The sequence below is a fragment of the Pelodiscus sinensis genome, chromosome 2, assembly GCF_049634645.1.
Source record: "Pelodiscus sinensis isolate JC-2024 chromosome 2, ASM4963464v1, whole genome shotgun sequence".
Lineage (NCBI taxonomy): Eukaryota > Metazoa > Chordata > Testudines > Trionychidae > Pelodiscus > Pelodiscus sinensis.
Window position 1 is genome coordinate 177,980,765 of NC_134712.1, and position 18,863 is coordinate 177,999,627.

The following is an 18,863-nucleotide window of genomic DNA, read 5'->3' on the forward strand; positions in this document are numbered from 1 at the left end:
GTCCGTGCTCCTCCCGTGTGGGGGCTCTTAGCCCCCCCAACCCATGGGGTTGCTCTGCGCCCCACATCCCCAGCCACCTGCCACCCCATTCTCTGCTGTACCCTAATTGGCTGCATCCTGAGCCCAGCACTGAGTCGTCCGAGTGGAACCCCCAGCCTAGCAACAACTCCTGTGGTATCACAGAGGGAAGGCACAACAGTATTCACAGCAACTGCCATCACGGCCAAGTGGGGGTGCAGTAGCGAGGGGGTGCCTGCCTCTGCATGGTGGCACCCATAGACCCCTTCACTGCGTGGCCCCCTCGGCCCTCTTTCCATCCTCCCAAGTGCTCAGCCAGTCTCCATCCCTCCCCTTCTCAACCTGGCATCCCAAAGGCACCCCTCCCTCCAGCCTCCTTCTCTACCTCCTTTCCTTTTCCTCTGCCCACAGACATCCCCCTTTTCTGCTTTCCAGCACCGCAGCAATGCCACCTTTGCTGCCCTTTCTCTCCAGGCAGCTGCCCAAATCCTGTTGTCACAGCACCCAGAACATCCCTCCTCAGTTTCACCTTCACATGTAGAGGCCAGGATCTACTTGAGTTACAAATTCAGACTAACTTTCTTTGATGTCACCACTCATATTTTTAAATTAACCTCTCTTATGCACATCTATTTCATGACTATTTTGATCTCCTTTATTTAAAAAAAATTGCAGTCCACATTTACAAAAAGAGCGCGTAAACCCCTGAAATTCCTGCATATGGGTCTGGAGCTGTTTCTTTGTTGGTTATGTTGCCCGTTTGTGGGAGTAGCTAGGGTTTGTGTAAGAAGAGAAGAAAGGGGGATAGGGTGTATGTGGGGGGATGGGTAGTGCGGTAAGGGAGATAGTGGGGGTGAGGGTGATATAGGAATGGAGGCAGGGGGATGGGCAGTGTGGGGGTGCCAAAGGGAGGGGCTAGGGAACGACAGGGGTGTAAGAATGGAGGAAGGAAATGGTGGTAGGGATAGGCAGTCCGGAAGGGGGAGGGGTTAGGAAGCATGGTTATATATTGAGATGGAGGTAGGGATGGAAGGAGGGGAATATGGGCAGTGTGGGGAGGCGTTAGGAAGGATGGTGGGTGTAGGAATGCAGGCAGGGGAATGGGAGTGTAGAAATGGAGGACAGAGGTGTGGGGCTAGTGATAGAAGAAGGGGGGTGGGCTGTGGGTGGCCCAGATTACCCCATTGGGTTCTCTTCCTGTGTGACCCAAATTTGGTTCTCAGTAGGACGTGGGCACGGAAAGCTGGGAGCTCCTCCATGGTTCCATGTCTCTCCTTTGCACCCTGTCCGCACGGAGCATGTCTTAGTCCTATGGAAGAAGCTGGCTTGCCAGCTGGAAGAGCACATAGAGTGCTGCTGTCCTGCAAAGATGGGCAGTAACCGAGTGCAGAGAGCAGGGAATTCTCTCTACCTGGCCACTCGCACATAACCCATCCCCTGCTCCTTGCTAGCAAGCAGAGTGCCTAGGAGCACCCAGAATGAAGGGGATGCCTTGGGAGTTGGGCCCCATTTTACTGATGGTATTTGGTTTTCATTTACACGTGAGGCCCTCAGAGCATAGCCTTTCCAGACAAGTCACTTCTAGGGATGTAAGAGACTAGTCAGCTATCCAATAGGCAGAAGCTCATTGGATAGTTGACTAGTGATGCAATTAATTGTTCAGCAAGGGGGTGGCGGGAGCAGGAGCCAGGGTTGGGGGGAGCCGCTTAAGAGCCAGTTCCCCCCCAATCACTGTCTCCACTGGGGGCAGGGAAGGTAGAGATACAATGGAAACGGTGTGAGCGGGGACTGAAGCAGTCTTCACTTGCGTCATTTCTGCTGTGATTCTGCTTTTAAAATGTACAAAAGCCCTAACGGGGCTCTTGTACCTTTCAAAGGCTCAGGTGCCACAAAGCGTAGTCCCTGCAGGGCTTCTGCTTTTGAAATGTACAAAAGTCCCAGTGTGGGGACCTTGTACATTTCAAAGGCTCAGGTGCTGCAGAGAATGTGGGGCCAGCGGCATCCTGTGCTCCCTGCTGCTTCCTTTTAAAATGTGCAAGATCCCAGGGGGGATCTTGTATATTTCAAAAGGAAACCCCATGCTTCCTGCAGGACTTTCCCATTTGAACTGTAGCAAGAGCCTGGCAGGACTTTTACTGTAGTTCAAAGGCAAGACGCCCTTATAGACCATTCAAAGAGTCAATGGAAATCCCATCGACTATTTGATTAATCTAAATGTAACATCACTTAGTCACTTTTCCGTAGTCCTCTGCTAGCTTCCAGGAGAGGCTCCGAACTCTGCACATGAATGAACTATTTTATTGGCAGGTAGTGCAGAAGTGGGAAGAGTGCGGTGAGGGGCTGGTTAGCAATTGAAGGGCACCAGAGGACAGGATGGGCTTAGAGTGTTCACATAGAAGGATCTGTCCAGGAATGTGGTGGGCATGAGTGAAGAAGGGTGCGAGTGACTTGGGGCCGTGATGAGTGCAGCTGGGCTCAGTGCAAGATTAATAGCTCTCTGGCTGCAAAAGCGGCCAGTGGGAGGAGGGTTGGCAAGCATAGTAAGCAGCGGGCACAGCCCCCCAGTATAGTATTTTTAAAATGAAAAACTTAAGCTGAGAATGTGAAACAATTTAATAAAACTTATATTTTTAACTTTTCATCATTTTATTTTACCACATGGTAGTGTTAAAACATTCTTTGAAAGTGCCCATTTTCATTGCATGTTATGTTACTGTATAGTAGTTTGTAAGGATGTAAAAGACTTACCAGTTCTGGTTAACCACTATGGCTACATCTACACTGGCCCCTTTTCCGGAAGGGGCATGTAAATTTCAGCAGTCGTCGTAGGGAAATCCGCGGGGGATTTAAATATCCCCCGCGGCATTTAAATAAAAATGTCCGCCGCTTTTTTCCGGCTTTTAAAAAAGCCGGAAAAGAGCGGCTAGACTGGCCCCGATCCTCCGGAAAAAGTGCCCTTTTCCGGAGGCTCTTATTCTTACTTCAAAGTAATTACATGAAATTTACTTTGAAGTAAGAATAAGAGCCTCCGGAAAAGGGCACTTTTTCCGGAGGATCGGGGCCAGTCTAGCCGCTCTTTTCCGGCTTTTTTAAAAGCCGGAAAAAAGCGGCGGACATTTTTATTTAAATGCCGCGGGGGATATTTAAATCCCCCGCGGATTTCCCTACGACGACTGCTGAAATTTACATGCCCCTTCCGGAAAAGGGGCCAGTGTAGACGTAGCCTATGGGTCTGGGCAGGGGACTGCTTTGGGGCCATCGGAGCATCCCCTGTCCATGGCATGCCTGGCCACATTCCTCCCCCTTCCGCTCTGTTGTAGGTTACACTGCAAAGCGCACAGCAAAGCCTCCTCTCTGGGACCAGGGCCAGCAGCAGTCCCTGCCAGCCCCACTCCTGGGGAGGCTTTACTGAAGCTTAAATAAGTTTTATACTGCAGAGCCTGTAACCTCTATGATTTTTAACATTTACATGATTCAATTTTTAATTGCATTTTTACAGCCCTAGTAGCTTGTATGGGTTGAACCTCTTTTGGTCTGTGACACTCTCATCCAGCAACATCTATAGTCTGGTAGGGCTGCAGATGTTTCTGGATCAGAGACCACCAGCCACAGACGTTGCCAGGGGCTGAGAGCTGAGCCAGTCTGGCATCTTGCAAAGCCAGTATCCTGAGGGCAGAAAGCCTGGCCAGTGGGCTTGAAGCTGGAGCAGGGCCAGCTGCTGGAGGCTCAGAGCCAGGACTGCCAGGGGCAGCATGCTGGCAGAGCTTGGCAGGCAAGAGATGAGTCCTGGGAAAGCCCCAGGCCTGACATCCCCTGGTTTGGCAAACTCCCCTGTTCAGAACTGCGCAGGTCTTGAGGGTGCCAGACAAGGAAGGGCCAACCTCTAATATATATTTGTTTTCTACTTCATCCTTTGTACAAAAAATTGAAAATGTTAAACCATTGGTATGCTGTAATCATTGTCTTTATACTGACTAATATTGTCTGTTTTCTTGTTCATTCCATTAGTCTGTATCAATTTTTTGTTTGTTTAGTTTTTTACAATCTCTTTGGGCCATGAACTGCCTTTTTCTTCTTTGCTTTCACAGCATCTAACAGTAGAATTGAGCTTCATGACTAGATTGTACAATAATACAAATAATAAAAATTACAAAGTGTTCAGTGATCATGTAGACTATTTTTAGTGTACATTTGAATTAGTCTAAGTTGCTGGAATGTTAAATAACTTGCTCTTGCTTTGTTGATAGAGCTTACGATTCTTATTTATTCAGGATGATTTTCAAGGGTGTCTGTTTGATTGTTAGGTCATCAGTTGTATTCCACTACTGCATCAACAGAAAACAATTCATTGGTGTCTTTTGAAAGGTTGAAAGCACGCCTGCTGCATATTCAGAGTGAACTGGCAGGTTCAAAACAAGAATATGAAGAATTTAAAGAGCTAACCAAGTAAGAGGAAACAATGTAGCAATGTTTTAAACTAATATTCTTCTGCAAAATATATCTTGCTAGAATACACATGTATTTGTATCCTGTTATGGTCAAATCTTAAACCTAGAATATTGCCCAAGTAAACTTTATCTTCTGGGGGGAGCCAGAGTGAGGCGGGGAAAGGAAAATATAATTGCCTTCATATCATCACAATCCCTTGAGCATGTCTGTAGACATCACGTTAGTCTTGTATAGTTGGAGACACACCCTGCAATGGTTCTTCACATTGGGATAAAGGGATCCTCTGCAGAGAAGATCTTTATGATGTGCAGTTTCCCCAAATCCTGTTTTGTATTGTAGAAGTCCACTTGAAAAGAGGGATGAGTTCATTGTCATTGTTTTTTTTTCATGGAGATTATTTTTAACTTTCTGCAATGCAAAAAAATTAACTGAGTTTGGAGAAAGGAAATTTTGATAATTTGTCTGGGTAACACACTTAATTCAATTGGCCCCCTTTCCTCTCTCCCAGAAAAAGATTGTCCCAATTTCTATACTGTAGTCTCATTCATTTAAATAAAAAAATGCTGCTGCTGTGACTGTCTTAACACATTTCTCTGCCGTGCAACTCATTTTTCTTTTCAGTATCTGTAACTTGTTTTTATGACCAAGGTTTTCAGAAGTGACCGATGATTATGGATTCTTCAGTTCTTAGGTGCTATAATTGAAAGTAATCAGAAAGCAACGAGTGCACCTCCCATAGCAATTCTGCAGGTACATCCACAGAGTACCTTATTTGGAAATAACTTAGCCCTCATCTACACAGCAGGCAGTTATTTTGAAATAATGTTGAAATACTGTCAAGCTGGAGGACTTCTTACTCCAACTCCTGGAACTCTCATTGTACGAGGAGTAAGGGAAGTCAGAGGAAGTGTACTCTATTTTGAAAAGTGTGGCTACTGCCACAATAGCAGTGTCCCTGTTGGCAGGCCTGTTTAGAGATTTATATTAATCTTGTCAAGCTTCAATTCAAATTTCTGATTCACATGCAACTGTAGATAACATTAATGCTTAAAGTTTTGGCATGGGTGATGTGATCTGCTCTTTAGAGAAAACAAAACTCTGAAACTCAGGTGTTGCTGAAGAATGAAGTGATTTTTCCATTTTAAGGCTATGTTTGTGTGCATATAATTAATTATGTGATCACAGCAGCTTTTAATACTCTTAATAGGATCCACTGATTCTATAAATAGCATAGTCTCAAAACTGAAATACGTTCATCCAAGCATCAAAATATCTAATTGTTTTCAGCAATTTACTGTCAGTACATGCTAATTTCTGGCCTTTGTGGTAAAATTGTATCTAAACAGGAAAAAGCATCTTGAAATGGAATCAGAACTTCAGTCCCTTCAGAAAGCAAACAAGCATCTTGAAAATATTTTGGAGGCAACCAAAGCACACAAACGTCTTGAAGTCTCTCAGCTGAATAAAATGCACAGAGAAACTATTATGGTATGTGAATCTATTAATGAGAAGTTGTAAATATAGCCCTATATAGTTGCATCTGAGTTGGAAGAAACAAAAGCTTTCTTTAGTAAAAATCAGAATGTGAAATCCTTTGCTTAAGAAGTTTTAGTATATAAGCTCACTATGTGATTAACTGATAGCTTCATTTCAACCTTTTATTCTGAAATACTTTCTGATACTCAACTAGAGCTGCAGGGTTCTGCCACTGCCTGCAGAGACTGGCATCTGTAAGATACCCCTGCCACCTGAAGCAGCAGCTGTCTCCGCACTCCCCCTCCAAACTCTGACCCACCTTAGGTGGAAGGACCCTGCAGCTCCAAGCCCCATTGGTGGCTCCCAGCCAGTCCCCATAGCCGCCCAATGGCTTAGTTTGTCATTGATATTTTTCATAAAAATCGGGGATAGGTCACAGGGCTTTTGTGATTCTTTTTTTTTTTTTTTTTTTAAACCCGTGACCTGTCCCTGACTTTTATTAAAAATACCCGTGTCAAAATCTTAGCCTTAACTATGATCTGTGACTATTTTATACTTGTGACTATTTTATACTTAAATTAATGCATACTTCAAAATTTCTGCAACAGAACATGACTACTCCAACGAAGGCTTATCAACTAAGGTCTCGTCTGGTGCCACGAATAAGCCCTGAAATTTTGGTGTGTGATTCCATAAACATTCAGAGTCCAGGAGAGATGGTGGATGATATTTTCAATGAGCCAGTTCCTCCAGAGATGAATGAACAAGCTTATGAGGCCATTGCTGAGGAGCTCAGAATGGTGCAGGTAAATCTCCAGGATAAGAGGAGAAGTGAATATGTAATTGTTTTTGTTTGTGTTTTTACAAAAGCATGTTTTGATGATCATTAAATGGGCCTTAACAAAGATGCTAATTATCTTACCCATTACGAAGATAGCTTCCCCAATTATCACCCCTAATATCATCTCAGAGACACTAACTCTCCCTCCCCCTCCTTCTAAAGTCTGATTTGTCAATTTTATGTTTTCACTTTTTTTTATTGTATCCCTTTGGTATATATGGTCATGCCGATTTTCTTCCACAATTTGATCTGAGGAAGTGGGTCTGGCCCATGAAAGCTTATCATCTAATAAACCATCTTGTTAGTCTTTAAAGTGCTGCATAGTCCTGTCTTTTTTGTTTCAGCAAGACCAGACTAACATGGCTACATCTCTATTACTATTATGTAATTTGTTTTCATTGAAAATAACTTTGGTTTTATTTTAACAATTCACTTATGAAACAAAAGTAAATGCTTAATACATATTTTAGCAAATTGTGATGCCTAATAGCATGTTATACTATACTTAAGCACCTCTAGCATTTCTAGTGTAAATTCTACTAAGAGTTGGTTATTTTAATTCATACTTGTTCTGCATTTTTTTCTTTCTTTTATGCATTTATGACAAGACTTGAGTTAGCAGAAATGGCACACTCCCAGGCATTTAAACCTAATTACTCAAACCAAACCGTTCAATCATGCGGAGATTCAGGCAGAGATGCCACCACCGTTCAAAACGCTGGCTTAGTTCAAAGCTAGAAGAAACTGAAGTATTTTGAGAACCCATCTAAAAGCTGTGTGTGAAACCTCAGTTTTTATCCTTTTTTAAAATTTCCTAATGAGGCACTTTTGCCATAGAGTGCAACAAAGAATTTGAACTAATCTTGGTAATGTGACTCTAACTTTCATTAATAGGAAAACTTATCTATAACAACAGAACTCCTCCCTGGACTACTCTTTAAACATTCCATAGAACTCTCAGAACTTCCCAGAAATCTCTAATTCATTTTTGTCTATTTTGAAGAGCAGTTTAAATGGATAGGGCTGATCCATCACAGTTATACACATATACTAAAAGTTGAGAATGTGTGTGTTTGTAGACTGGCTCCCATGTTTATATTTGACTTTCAGGGATCTCCCAGAGATCTGGGAATTCACTGAAAGTAAGGGATTATGCCTGTGTACTGATAAGCCAGTATTCATCTGTATCCTTGTTTCAAATGATAAAGACTTAAAATGGTCAAGGTTTTTTATTTGTGCACAGAAGAACTGATCATATGCCATATGAAAACAACTGGAAAAGAAGCTGTTTAATTATGCATATCTGCCATGTTACAGGAACAACTGAACACTCTTCAGATCAAGTTAGATGAGGAAGAAAGTAATAACATAAAACTTCAGCAGCATATTGATAAACTGGAGCATCATTCTGCACAAGTGCAGGAGGTGAGGCAGCTGCATAAATCAGATTTTTGTGAGATTATACAGGTGGTGTGAATTACCAATCACATTTCTTAACTATTTTCTGGCCCCCTTTAGTGAGTTTTAAAGTGTTTATTGGATTTTTAAGAGGCAAAACTACTAAAATTGTAATACGAGAACTGAGCAGAAAGACCAGTTAGAGAACATCTATATCAGTGCTCTCTATAAAACTTATTTTGAAATATTTGAAGTTGCTTGATCATAGAGTAAAGGTATAAATGGCAAGATGCCTACTGTTGGTGCTTTTTGCCCAATTTCGTGATGTTAGTAAATTATCATTTATCACAAAATATTTCCCCTAAACTTTTGCAATGCTAAAAATACACTAATTTTAGTTGTGAATGAACAAAAGTATCATTACTAAATATAAAGTTTACAGGTCCCCTTTCTTTATTTTTCTATTTGTGCATCTACGTGGCCTAACTAATGAAAACTAAAAGTTGTGTAGAACATTTTCTGCAGTATATGCACACTGCATGGTTTAACACATACCACACAGATCACCCCCTCTGTGACTCGAAGTGACTTCGCTCAAGATATGTCTACACTGCAACACTATTTCAAAATAACTAGCGCTATTCCGAAATAACTTAGTCCGCATCTACACAACAGGCAGTTATTTAAAAATAGTGTCAAAATATTGTCAAGCTGCAGTACTTCTTACTCCGACTCCTGTAACCCTCGTTGTACAAGGAATAAGAGAAGTCGGAGGAAGAGTGCTCTATTTTGAAAGAAGTGCTGTGTAGACGCTTCCTATTTCAAAATAAATTATTTCAAAATAAGCTACGCAATTGACGTGGCTCAATTTGCATAGCTTATTTCAAGTTAAGCCCTGCAGTGTAGATGCACCCGTAGCTTCCTAACCTCATTAAAGGTGTGGGAAGAATTTTTATAAAGTTCATTTGAGACAAAATATGCAATATAGGTGTGAAAAATTATCCCACTAAGATATGATTCACTTTTGTTGACAGGCAGGTTTTTATAGATGGTGGTCTCACAGTAAAATTAAGGAATAGATTTTAGGGGAATGCCATAAAATAGATAATATGCTCTCTTTGTGGTGTAAAGATGTGTGGCAAAGGGAAGATCAGATTGACAGACAGGAGTATTAGTCTTCCCTCATCCTTCCACTACTTCAGCCAAGGAGCAGATAAGTTCTAAATTGTCCCATGCAGGGTACTGAAAGCAAGACTGATTGGTCTTTTTTAGGTTAATTTGTTTCTCAGTTACTTCAAGCTCCCAATTTATTGAGCTCCATTCTCAACCATAACGTATCTGAATGTTCAGGATTAAAGTGGTTAGTTTGATTATAAATATCCAAAATAACTTTCCCAGCAGAGAAATGCATCTTATATAGTCAGAATTAGAAAATACACAACACAGAATATTTCTATTATTTCAACTGTTTTATATACAGTACCCCTCTACTGCTCTTCCATTTTCATATTTTATTTCTCTTTTAAAGCTCTTCTCCTCAGAAAGAAGTGACTGGAACAAAGAAAAGCAGGAACTCCTTGGACAGATACAATTTCTCAAAGTACAACTTCAAGACACTCAAAGCAAGACTGATAGTAAGTCTATGTAGCCCAGAAATGCTATTTGAATTTCTTAAGAGGTTTCATGCTTTGAAGCTGTTGCAACACATGGCTGAATAACTGTTTTGGTTGGGTCATTAGTTACATGTAATTCTGTCCTGAGTAATTTTTCCTGTCTATTCTTGATCAGCCTGCATAGTTGGTCTAGAGTTTAAGGACAGAAAAGGCCACTAGATCATCATCTCCAACCTCTTCGATTTCACAGGATCTCCCATAATAGACATTTAAGGAGATGATTCATTCAAGTGAATATGAAATGGTTTAGAAGGTAAAAATAATAAAGGGAAAAAGTACAGTCATTCTACCAAGCCACAAATCCAGATTCAGAAGCAGCTTTTAACCTATCTTCCTTATTTTTTCCAGTCTTATAATGTTAACTTTTTTAAAAAGTCTTCTTGTCTTAACTACTACTGGTGTTGGTCTGCTAAAATGCCTGCATTATATTCTGAGGGCATCGACTAGCATATCTATGTATTTTTGTCATTTCCAGTTCTTATATATTGGTTAGACAACTAGAAATATAGTCATGTTTGTACTCCGTTTTCCTGATATAGCTATTGTACAAGGCAGTGGTACTTTTCTCATTCCATACTACACCAAACTTCTCAACATGGTTGGTTCAGAATATTTTTAAGACTCAAGTGTAGTAAACATGTAAACTAACTTAAGCTGACATTTTAAAATAAATAAAATGTGAGAACACTTAAAAATAAATTCTAAATCTATCCTCAAGATTATGCTGCCAATAAAATTAACATGCATTTAGTTTACAATTCTGAGTTACATTTACATGTTTCCTCCCTTAGCCTCTTTTGATTCTGAGTACACTTTTTCTACAAATCAGTACTCTATTTACCTTTCTTTGCTTCTTTTTTTTCTCAAGTTATTTTCCCCTGCGGATTTTTGAGAAAATGGCCATTTTACTGAGAATTGTGTGAAGTTTTATTGAATTTTCAGAGTTTAATAACATCCTTGATACTGCTTCTGCAGGTGAGCAGGTTTATATATTAACAAAACTTTATTCATTTCTGCATATTTTTGACAGTATTAAAAAGTGAAGTCCATGATTTACGCATTGTCCTGCAATCTGCAGACAAGGAGTTGTCTGCTGTAAAAATAGAGTATAACACCTTCAGAGAGAAACAAGATAAGGAAATGAGCCAACTCTCTATGAGACATATGGATGTACAACTTCAGCTGGATAATGTTAGGTATGTGGTCAGCTTCTTGTTAGTGGAAGTTTCTAAGTCTTCCACATGGGAGTGTATCCAGATTCTTCATTGTATGCTAATATGTGGCAACTTTCACTTCCAATAATCATTCCTTTAAAGAAGAGTTCAAGTTAACCAACATATTGTTTGGTATGTAGGCACACTATTTTCTCAGGCTCAACTTTTTCCCATATATTTAGATTTGGGGGGGGTGAAATAAACAAGATTACTGTGAAGCCCCCTTAACTTCAACATTAATACCCATCGTATTTTTCATTGTAGTAGAATCTCTGAATTAGACATCTCAGGAACAGAGGTTGTGCGTAAATCTGAAACGTTCAGAATTACAAACAAAGTACAATTTGGGCTTCAGATTCAGTAACTGACACAAGCTCAGGCTTCAGCAGCAGCTGAGCTCCCTACTCAGAGCTGGCATGATTTTGCAAGCTTGTTCTCCCGGTGGGGTGAGAACAGCATTTCCCCTTCTTGGGGTGGGGGTGGGGGGTAAAAACAGTGCATCCCTCTGCTCTGCTAGCTCTGGCTGCCTTGGCTTTGGCAGCCCAGCATCTTAATGCAAGTGGCTGCCTGAAGTGAGATTGGGGGCAGGCAGCCCAAATATGCCTACATGTAATACTGATATAATACAGTAGTTAATTTTTTTTTTGTTTGGCCACTTATGCTGTCTGGTTTCTTCTGGTTTCACATGGTTCCTGTTGACCAGTCCATAACTCTGGTTGTGGAGATTATCTTTGAGGTTCTACTGTAAATGTGATATTTTTTTTTCCAATAAGTGTTCTGATCTCCCTTAAGTAGACTCAATTTGCTGAAGAAGCATGGGGTTTTTTTCAGTTCTTTAAAGCTGAAATTAAAAGCCTCGCTCAAGTCTGCCCATGTCACTGCTTCACATTGTTGTATGCATTGAAAAATCCATATACCTAGAATGAAAACATACATTTAATATACAGTTGTTCAAAGGCTGCAAATTCAAGACTGAAAATCAGTATATGCTACAGGCTATAATTGACATTAAGGATTATTAGGAGCAGGAAACTGGTAAGATTTTATTTATCATTCAATAGCACGTTAAGCAATATTAAACTGGCGTATTTGCACAAAAGTAGCACAAATTCAGTGCATGGGAAACCTTTTCCATTAAGCAAGCTGACAGTAAGTCTTGACTGCATTATCATTTTACATCCTGTTGGGATTACATCTTATGCAGCGTGTGACATTTAAGCAACATAATGGAGAGAACCACGCCTGATTACATGGTTTCACTGATTCCCTTATTTAAAATATTGAGAGACTGACTAGAGACGCTTTAGTAAAATAAATCTACAGGTTCTGTATTCATTCTGTTTCATAACCTTTGTCAACAGGTGCATAGCCCCTCTAATTTTTTTACTTTTAACTTAAAGTATTAAGTAACGTGTGTGTGTGTGTGTGTGTGTGTGTGTGTGTGTGTGTGTGTGTACACACACACACTCTGTGTCCCGCAGCCTCTCCCCCTTCAGCCACCCCACCTCCTCCAGGCCGCCTTGGTGCTAGGGGTGGCAGCTGTGTGGCCTTCCTGAAGCTAGGCGGGTGGGACAGGCAGACCAGGAGCCATGCAGCCTCCCCCTTGAGAGGGTGAGTGGAGGGGTCTCGGAGCCACATGGCCTCTGCTCAGCCCAAACCCCCTAGCAGCTGTGGGGGAGAGCTGGGCATGGCCAGGCTTCGCCCTCCCCCCCTTCCTGGGGAGGGGGGGGAGTGTTGGGCCTGCAAGACTAGGAGAGGCCCTTTTCCCCCCTCCCCCCCTCCGGCCACCCAGCAGCTGGAGGGAGAGCACTGGGCCAGACTTAGCAAAATCCAAACCCCCCCAGCAGCTGGAGGGGGGGGGGAGTGAGCCGGGGCTGGGCTGGCCTCAGGGGTCCGGGAGGGGAGGGGGGTTGGGGCTACCTACCTCCAGAGAGGGGTTGGTGAGCACAGTGAGTAGGGGAGCACCACCCCCTAGTATTCCTTAAGACAACAGTTGAAATGAAAACATAAGCTATACAACTTGCAGAAATCTCTTGAGACATATTATACATGAGTAAGAGAGTGTGACTGAATAAACATGTGTGGATACACAGGGCCAGCCTGATGTTAATCACTACCATCAGCAGACAAATGATGACTGATGGTGACTAAAGTATCACTTATAATCTTTAAGGGTGTAAATCTTGGCTATTTAATTTAGAGGAAAGCAGCAGTGGCTGTATATCCAAAACAGCACAGCCTCTCTCCCACCATCTCCACCAATACCCCTTAAAACATTTAAGGTATTACTTCATATTTTGGGAATTGTCGGGGTGGGGGTGATGACACAACCAAAGCCTGTAAGTCTTGACATGGCATCCATTTTTATAAAACAAGACAACACGCTCTGAATTATCTGTAACTTTTTTAAAAATATTAAGATATTTATTGTCCAGTACAAATTCTTGTTTTCTAATAATGTCAAAACAAAATTTTATGAAGGCTAGAACATGAAAAGATTCTTGAGGGAAAAACAAGTCTGCAGGATGACTATGACAATTTACATGAAGTAATGAAGTTTCAGACTGACCAGCTGAAGCAACAGCTTGAAGACAGCAAACGAGAAAGTGAAGCACTGAAAACTGAGTTACATGTAAGAAATACAAAGCTGTTACACAGTATAATCGCACTGCTCACTTAATCAAATTATGTAACATCTATTAACACGATTTCACCAATGTTAGGCCATAATACTATCTTGATAGTGGTCCTGTCTGGGAAGGTGTTACTTCTAGAAGTTTGTTTAATTTTCCAGCTGACTCTTGGAGTCACTGGTTAAGGGAAAAAATCCAGTCACATTATGCTAAAGTTTTTTGTCTGCCAAAGAAATCATTATCTATTGATGGGGTTTGATTGAGAGGCTAATTCCTAAAGAAATTAGGCATTACTTTTAAGGTGACTTTTGGGAGGTATACCTTGGAGGGTTCAGATTTCAATTCTGGCTAAAAGTGGCATCTCTGAAATAACTGAAAGTTTATGCTTGTATGCGCTGGCAGTAATGCTCTTGTCATAGTGATTTATTAATTCTATCCTGGCATCTAGTTGCTGCTTTCCTTGAAAACTTGACACCAACTTCAGTGATTGCAGAGCACATCAACAAATTTGTGCAAGGGCTTTGGCAAATGCTTTTGCCTCCTTTCTGCATTGTATACTGGCTGCCTGATCCACAAACTTATTTCAAGGTTTCTCTTTTGGCATTTAAAGAAATAATTGACAGACTGGAAAATATATGTTCCTTTTTAAAATTAACATTCTATATTATTTAACTGCAAAAAAAACACCTAAATTATAGATCAGAAAACAGTTAAGTTGTGCCCCCCAAGTCTTAAATAATTTTGGACTGCTTTCTCTTTCTGACAACTGATAGGCAGCACTAGAATTTCAGAGTTGTCAGTATGCTCTAGAGTTTACCTTTTAGAATTCGGGTTCAAGACCTTTGTTTTTGTTTTATGTATGCTTTATATAGCATTTTGAGATTTCTATTTTTTTTTCTTCCTCCTTTCTAATCTTCCTTTGGTTTTACATTACTTTTTTGAAAGACTGGTTGAACCTCTCTAGTCTGGCCTTCTCTGGTCTGGCAACATATGTGGTATGGCATGATTTTAGTTAGCTGGATGTTCACTTATCACGAGTGTGGCCATGTTTTCTGTGGTCCTATAAAGTTTGTTTATAGCCGCCAGTCCTGGCGCTCAGTGTTCTGGGCTGTTATTTAACTCCAGTTTACCACTAAATGTCTTCTAAGAGCCCAATAAGCAGTGGAAGTGATAGTAATGCTGCTAGACAATATTGTCGTCGTCGTCATGGTATGGCAAATTCTCTTGTTTGGCATTGGTCAGGTACTGAGGTTGCCAGTCCAGAGGTTCAACCTGTATTATATTATTACATGTTGATACCAAATATCCAAAAGCCTCTTAACAGAAGAGTTTAAAATATGTTAATTGGTATACTTCAAACAGAATGTTATAACAAATTATATTGTGTTTTAGAATCTCTTGGAACTTTTGGAAATGGAAAAAGGACGTAATGAAAAACTAACACTGCAATTACAAGAAGACAAAGAAAATAATTCCAAGTGAGTAGTATTATTGTGGTTTTGATTTCCAGTTGAAGTCAATGGTCCTATTGCTAAGTTTCATTTTTTTGTAGCTCTTGCTATTGACATACATTTTTCCAAAAATAATGAAACAAGCCTTTTAAATGCATTGTTATGGAAAATACCTCTGAGTTAACTTACCAGGAATAAATTTGACCCAAAGACTGTTGAGTTTGTTAAACTTCTGAAATCCCTGTGAATGATGAATTTTGTAATTGTCATTATTTATTGCCTGATATAAGGTGAAACATGCTTAAGATGTTCGTTCAGTAAATATGGATGCACTCTTTCTAAAAAGAGAAAATAATTAAAAATCAATGCGCTACCAATACTTTCAGTTCACCTGTGCCTTAGAGATTTTCATCCCTTGGGAGCACAGAGATGATTACTTGATGGATTTTTAATTAGTGTCTTTGCCCTACTAAAGAAAGCACTACTACTTTTGTAAGTGAAAGATCTAACACCAGCTGCAGTGCATGGCTGCAAGCAGACCCATTAGCTTTTTGAATAGCATTAATCAGCTAGTAGAGGTAGAGAAAGGAATCTTTAAAACTAAATGGGACCCAGGGCCAAACTATGTAGTTTGTTTCTTGTTGAAGCTGTCTTTTTTTTCTTAAAAATCAGGACTGTGTAGCACTTTAAAGACTAACAAGATGGTTTAATAGGTGATGAGCTTTTGTGGGCCAGACCCACTTCCTCAGATCAAATAGTGGAAGAAAATTGTGACAATTTTCTTCCACTATTTGATCTGAGGAAGTGGGTCTGGCCCACAAAAGCTCATCACCTATTAAACCATCTTGTTAGTCTTTAAAGTGCTACACAGTCCTGTTTTTTGTTTCAGCTGCACCAGACTAACACGGCTACATTTCTACCACTTTTTTTTCCTTAGGTTTTGATTAAGTCTCTTTATAAGAAGCATATTCTTTCTATTCTAGGGAACTTTTGAAAGTACTTGAAAATATACAGCTGGAAAAACAGTCCTCTGAAATGATGGCACGATGTGAGCAGCAGGTAAAAAACACATTTTGACAATTGAAAATTGGATTTCAATGGATGTCATGTATATTAATGGCAATAGAACTTTTTATTGATGAACTAAGTATTAGAAGATTAATAGTAAAACAAATTCAGTGTTTTCAAGTCTTAATAATCACAATAGCTTTTTAACCACCTTTTGGCCTCTCCAGCATATTAAGCAATACATCTATGTCTCTTGGGTTATTCCTAGTGGTATGTTTATACTAAATGTACACAAGATAGAACAAGGGCTCTTTCCATAACTAAAATTGAAATTTCTTCCAGGAAGCAAAATTACAGAAATTAGAACAGAATCTGGCTACTGCTGAGGATGTTATTGCTTCTCTGGAGAGGACTAACTCTGCTGATAAGGTATCTACTTCTATTGTTGGTTCACATGTTCTGTAAGAAATTAGCTTCCTTACAGCAGAGCTGAAAGCCAAGCCCTTCCTAATTGCAATACTAGATGGGAAAAGTTTCTCACTACATCTGACACAGGATCTGCAAGACAGCTGGGGAAAGAAGGGTGGCACAGTGCCAGAGAAAACAGGATGGAGATATAAGGGGACAACTGGAGAGGGAAGACAAAAGAGTTGTTTTGTCCAGCAGACAGCACAGCTAACTCAAGGTCATGAACAGATCACCAATTGATTAATAGGAGCTTCCAATCAGGCTTATCTGCTGAGGAATTGACTAATAGACCCCAAAGGAATGACATAGTAAGAATCTCGCTGTAGTCAGTACAATTAATGCACGTTTCATTTAAGATAGCTGCGCCACTTTCTGAAAGCTCCTTTAGTGGTTAACTTTTATCACTGTTTATCAGATTAATTTAAAAATTATGTGGGAACTCATTGTCACTGATGATAAATCAGTACCTGACCTGCTCTGTTTTAATATCAAAACTAAAACTCAACTGTGGTGGGAGGGAATTGTCAATCTAAATCCAAAATCCAGTAATGGTTTCTTGAAGATAACTCATTTCATTAAGTTTTTGCTTATAGCAACATCCATAACCTTCTACCAGAAAAGGATCTGATGGGACTAACAGTTTTACTACAAAATAGTCTTCTTCCTTTTAATCTTGGAATAATAAATAAGCTATTCAACTTTCTGTATAAGATCTTAGTGCAAAGAAAGGTGCTTTTTAACTCTACTGTCCCTGCATGTTCTAATCAAAGTAATTAAAAAAACCATTCAAAATATTTTCTTAGTTCAAAGTGAAATATGGGCTATGCAGAAATTATTGAAATAGTGACAAATGAAATTGGGGTTCAGCATTTTTCTTCTTTTGCAGGAGGTTGTATCTGATTTGATGAACCAGATCCAGGAACTGCGGACATCTATTAGTCTCAAGACAGAGTCCATTGAAAGACTCTCAAGAGAGCTGGAGGACATAAATGTATGTTCTGTTTTTGAAAAGATGTGGAGCAATGTTGGGTGTCACAAAAATGGAATGAAATGCCAGGGCTGAACACTTCCAATTAGATATTTTATCATGTAATTTAGTGTAATTTGCTATAAGGTCAGTTTGAAAAAAACTTGTCATTCTTCTAAGCAGTTTGTCTAAGTCAGGGTTTTCCAACCTATGGGTCGGGACCCAAATATGGGTCGCCATTACATTTCAGAAGGGTCACCAAGTGTCTCCCTAGGTCTCTCTGCCCTCCCTCCTCCCCCCCGTTTTTGAATTGCCTTGGGTGACCAAGTCTTCCTGAATTGTCAAAATGGGTCCACATCTGGAAAAGATTGGGAACTGCTGCTCTAGGTAATCTCGGAAACTGAACTTTTTTCACATGGTAGATGGGCAGAAATTTCTCTGTATGGGACTGTGAGCTTCAATCAGCTAACACATTTGTTTAATTTTGTTGACAAATTGGTGGTTTGGAAGATCAGTAAATGAAGCTGAAGTCACTGAATTGATTTGTAGGATAGAAACTGTACTTCTGTGAGAACTCCTAAGTCCCAGTCTTGCAAGCATACATGATGCAATAAGATTCTTATAATAGCATTTGCGTGCATAAATACTTGCTCTTACTAAACTATGCATTTTCACTGAAACTGAGAGATTTGTCTTTTGCCTTTTTTTTATAACACAGGTCTTACAGTATTTATAATTTGTCTTATTGTAAATTGATATAGCAACACATGCAGTATTTCACATGTACTATGAACCCAAAAAGACCCAGCACAGAATTGAACATATGACTATAGAATATGAACTGTAATTTTTCTGGGTGCATATTGTATCCGATGCGATGGGCGATCATTCATTGCCATGTATATATCCTATAAAAATAGTTCTCTCTATCACTGCAACTTTCATGGAAGATCTCAAAATACTTTCCAAATATATTTATATTCTCAGCACCCTTGTGAAGTAGGTTAGCATCGTATCTATTTTACATGTGCTAGAGGTAGAGCCTTTAAGGCTGCATCTACATTGCACAGTTATTTCAGAATAAACTATTCCGGAATAGTTATTAAAAATAGCTTATTTCAAAATATCATGTCTACACTGCAGAGAAGCCTCATAATTAGTCCGAGGCAGGCTTCCCTAATGGAGACATGCTATCTCAATTTAGAGTCCCAAGAGAGGAATAACGTAGAATGGCACTGGCAAGGTGCTCTTTCGAAATGCAGAATTG

The 18,863-nt window shown here is 40.1% G+C and overlaps 1 protein-coding gene across 2 annotated transcripts in view; it reads left to right on the forward strand.

Annotated features, from left to right (window-relative positions):
* KIF15 (kinesin family member 15) overlaps window positions 1-18,863 on the forward strand; it is a 61,830-nt gene that overhangs the window by 21,535 nt on the left and 21,432 nt on the right. For both annotated transcript variants that reach the window (XM_075921863.1, XM_075921864.1), the window contains exons 15-25: window positions 4,323-4,464; window positions 5,814-5,955; window positions 6,552-6,749; window positions 8,102-8,209; window positions 9,711-9,816; window positions 10,886-11,051; window positions 13,551-13,701; window positions 15,095-15,180; window positions 16,137-16,212; window positions 16,504-16,590; window positions 17,516-17,620. In XM_075921863.1, coding sequence (XP_075777978.1) covers window positions 4,323-4,464; window positions 5,814-5,955; window positions 6,552-6,749; window positions 8,102-8,209; window positions 9,711-9,816; window positions 10,886-11,051; window positions 13,551-13,701; window positions 15,095-15,180; window positions 16,137-16,212; window positions 16,504-16,590; window positions 17,516-17,620 — 1,367 coding nt within the window. The remainder of the gene's footprint in view (window positions 1-4,322; window positions 4,465-5,813; window positions 5,956-6,551; window positions 6,750-8,101; window positions 8,210-9,710; window positions 9,817-10,885; window positions 11,052-13,550; window positions 13,702-15,094; window positions 15,181-16,136; window positions 16,213-16,503; window positions 16,591-17,515; window positions 17,621-18,863) is intronic.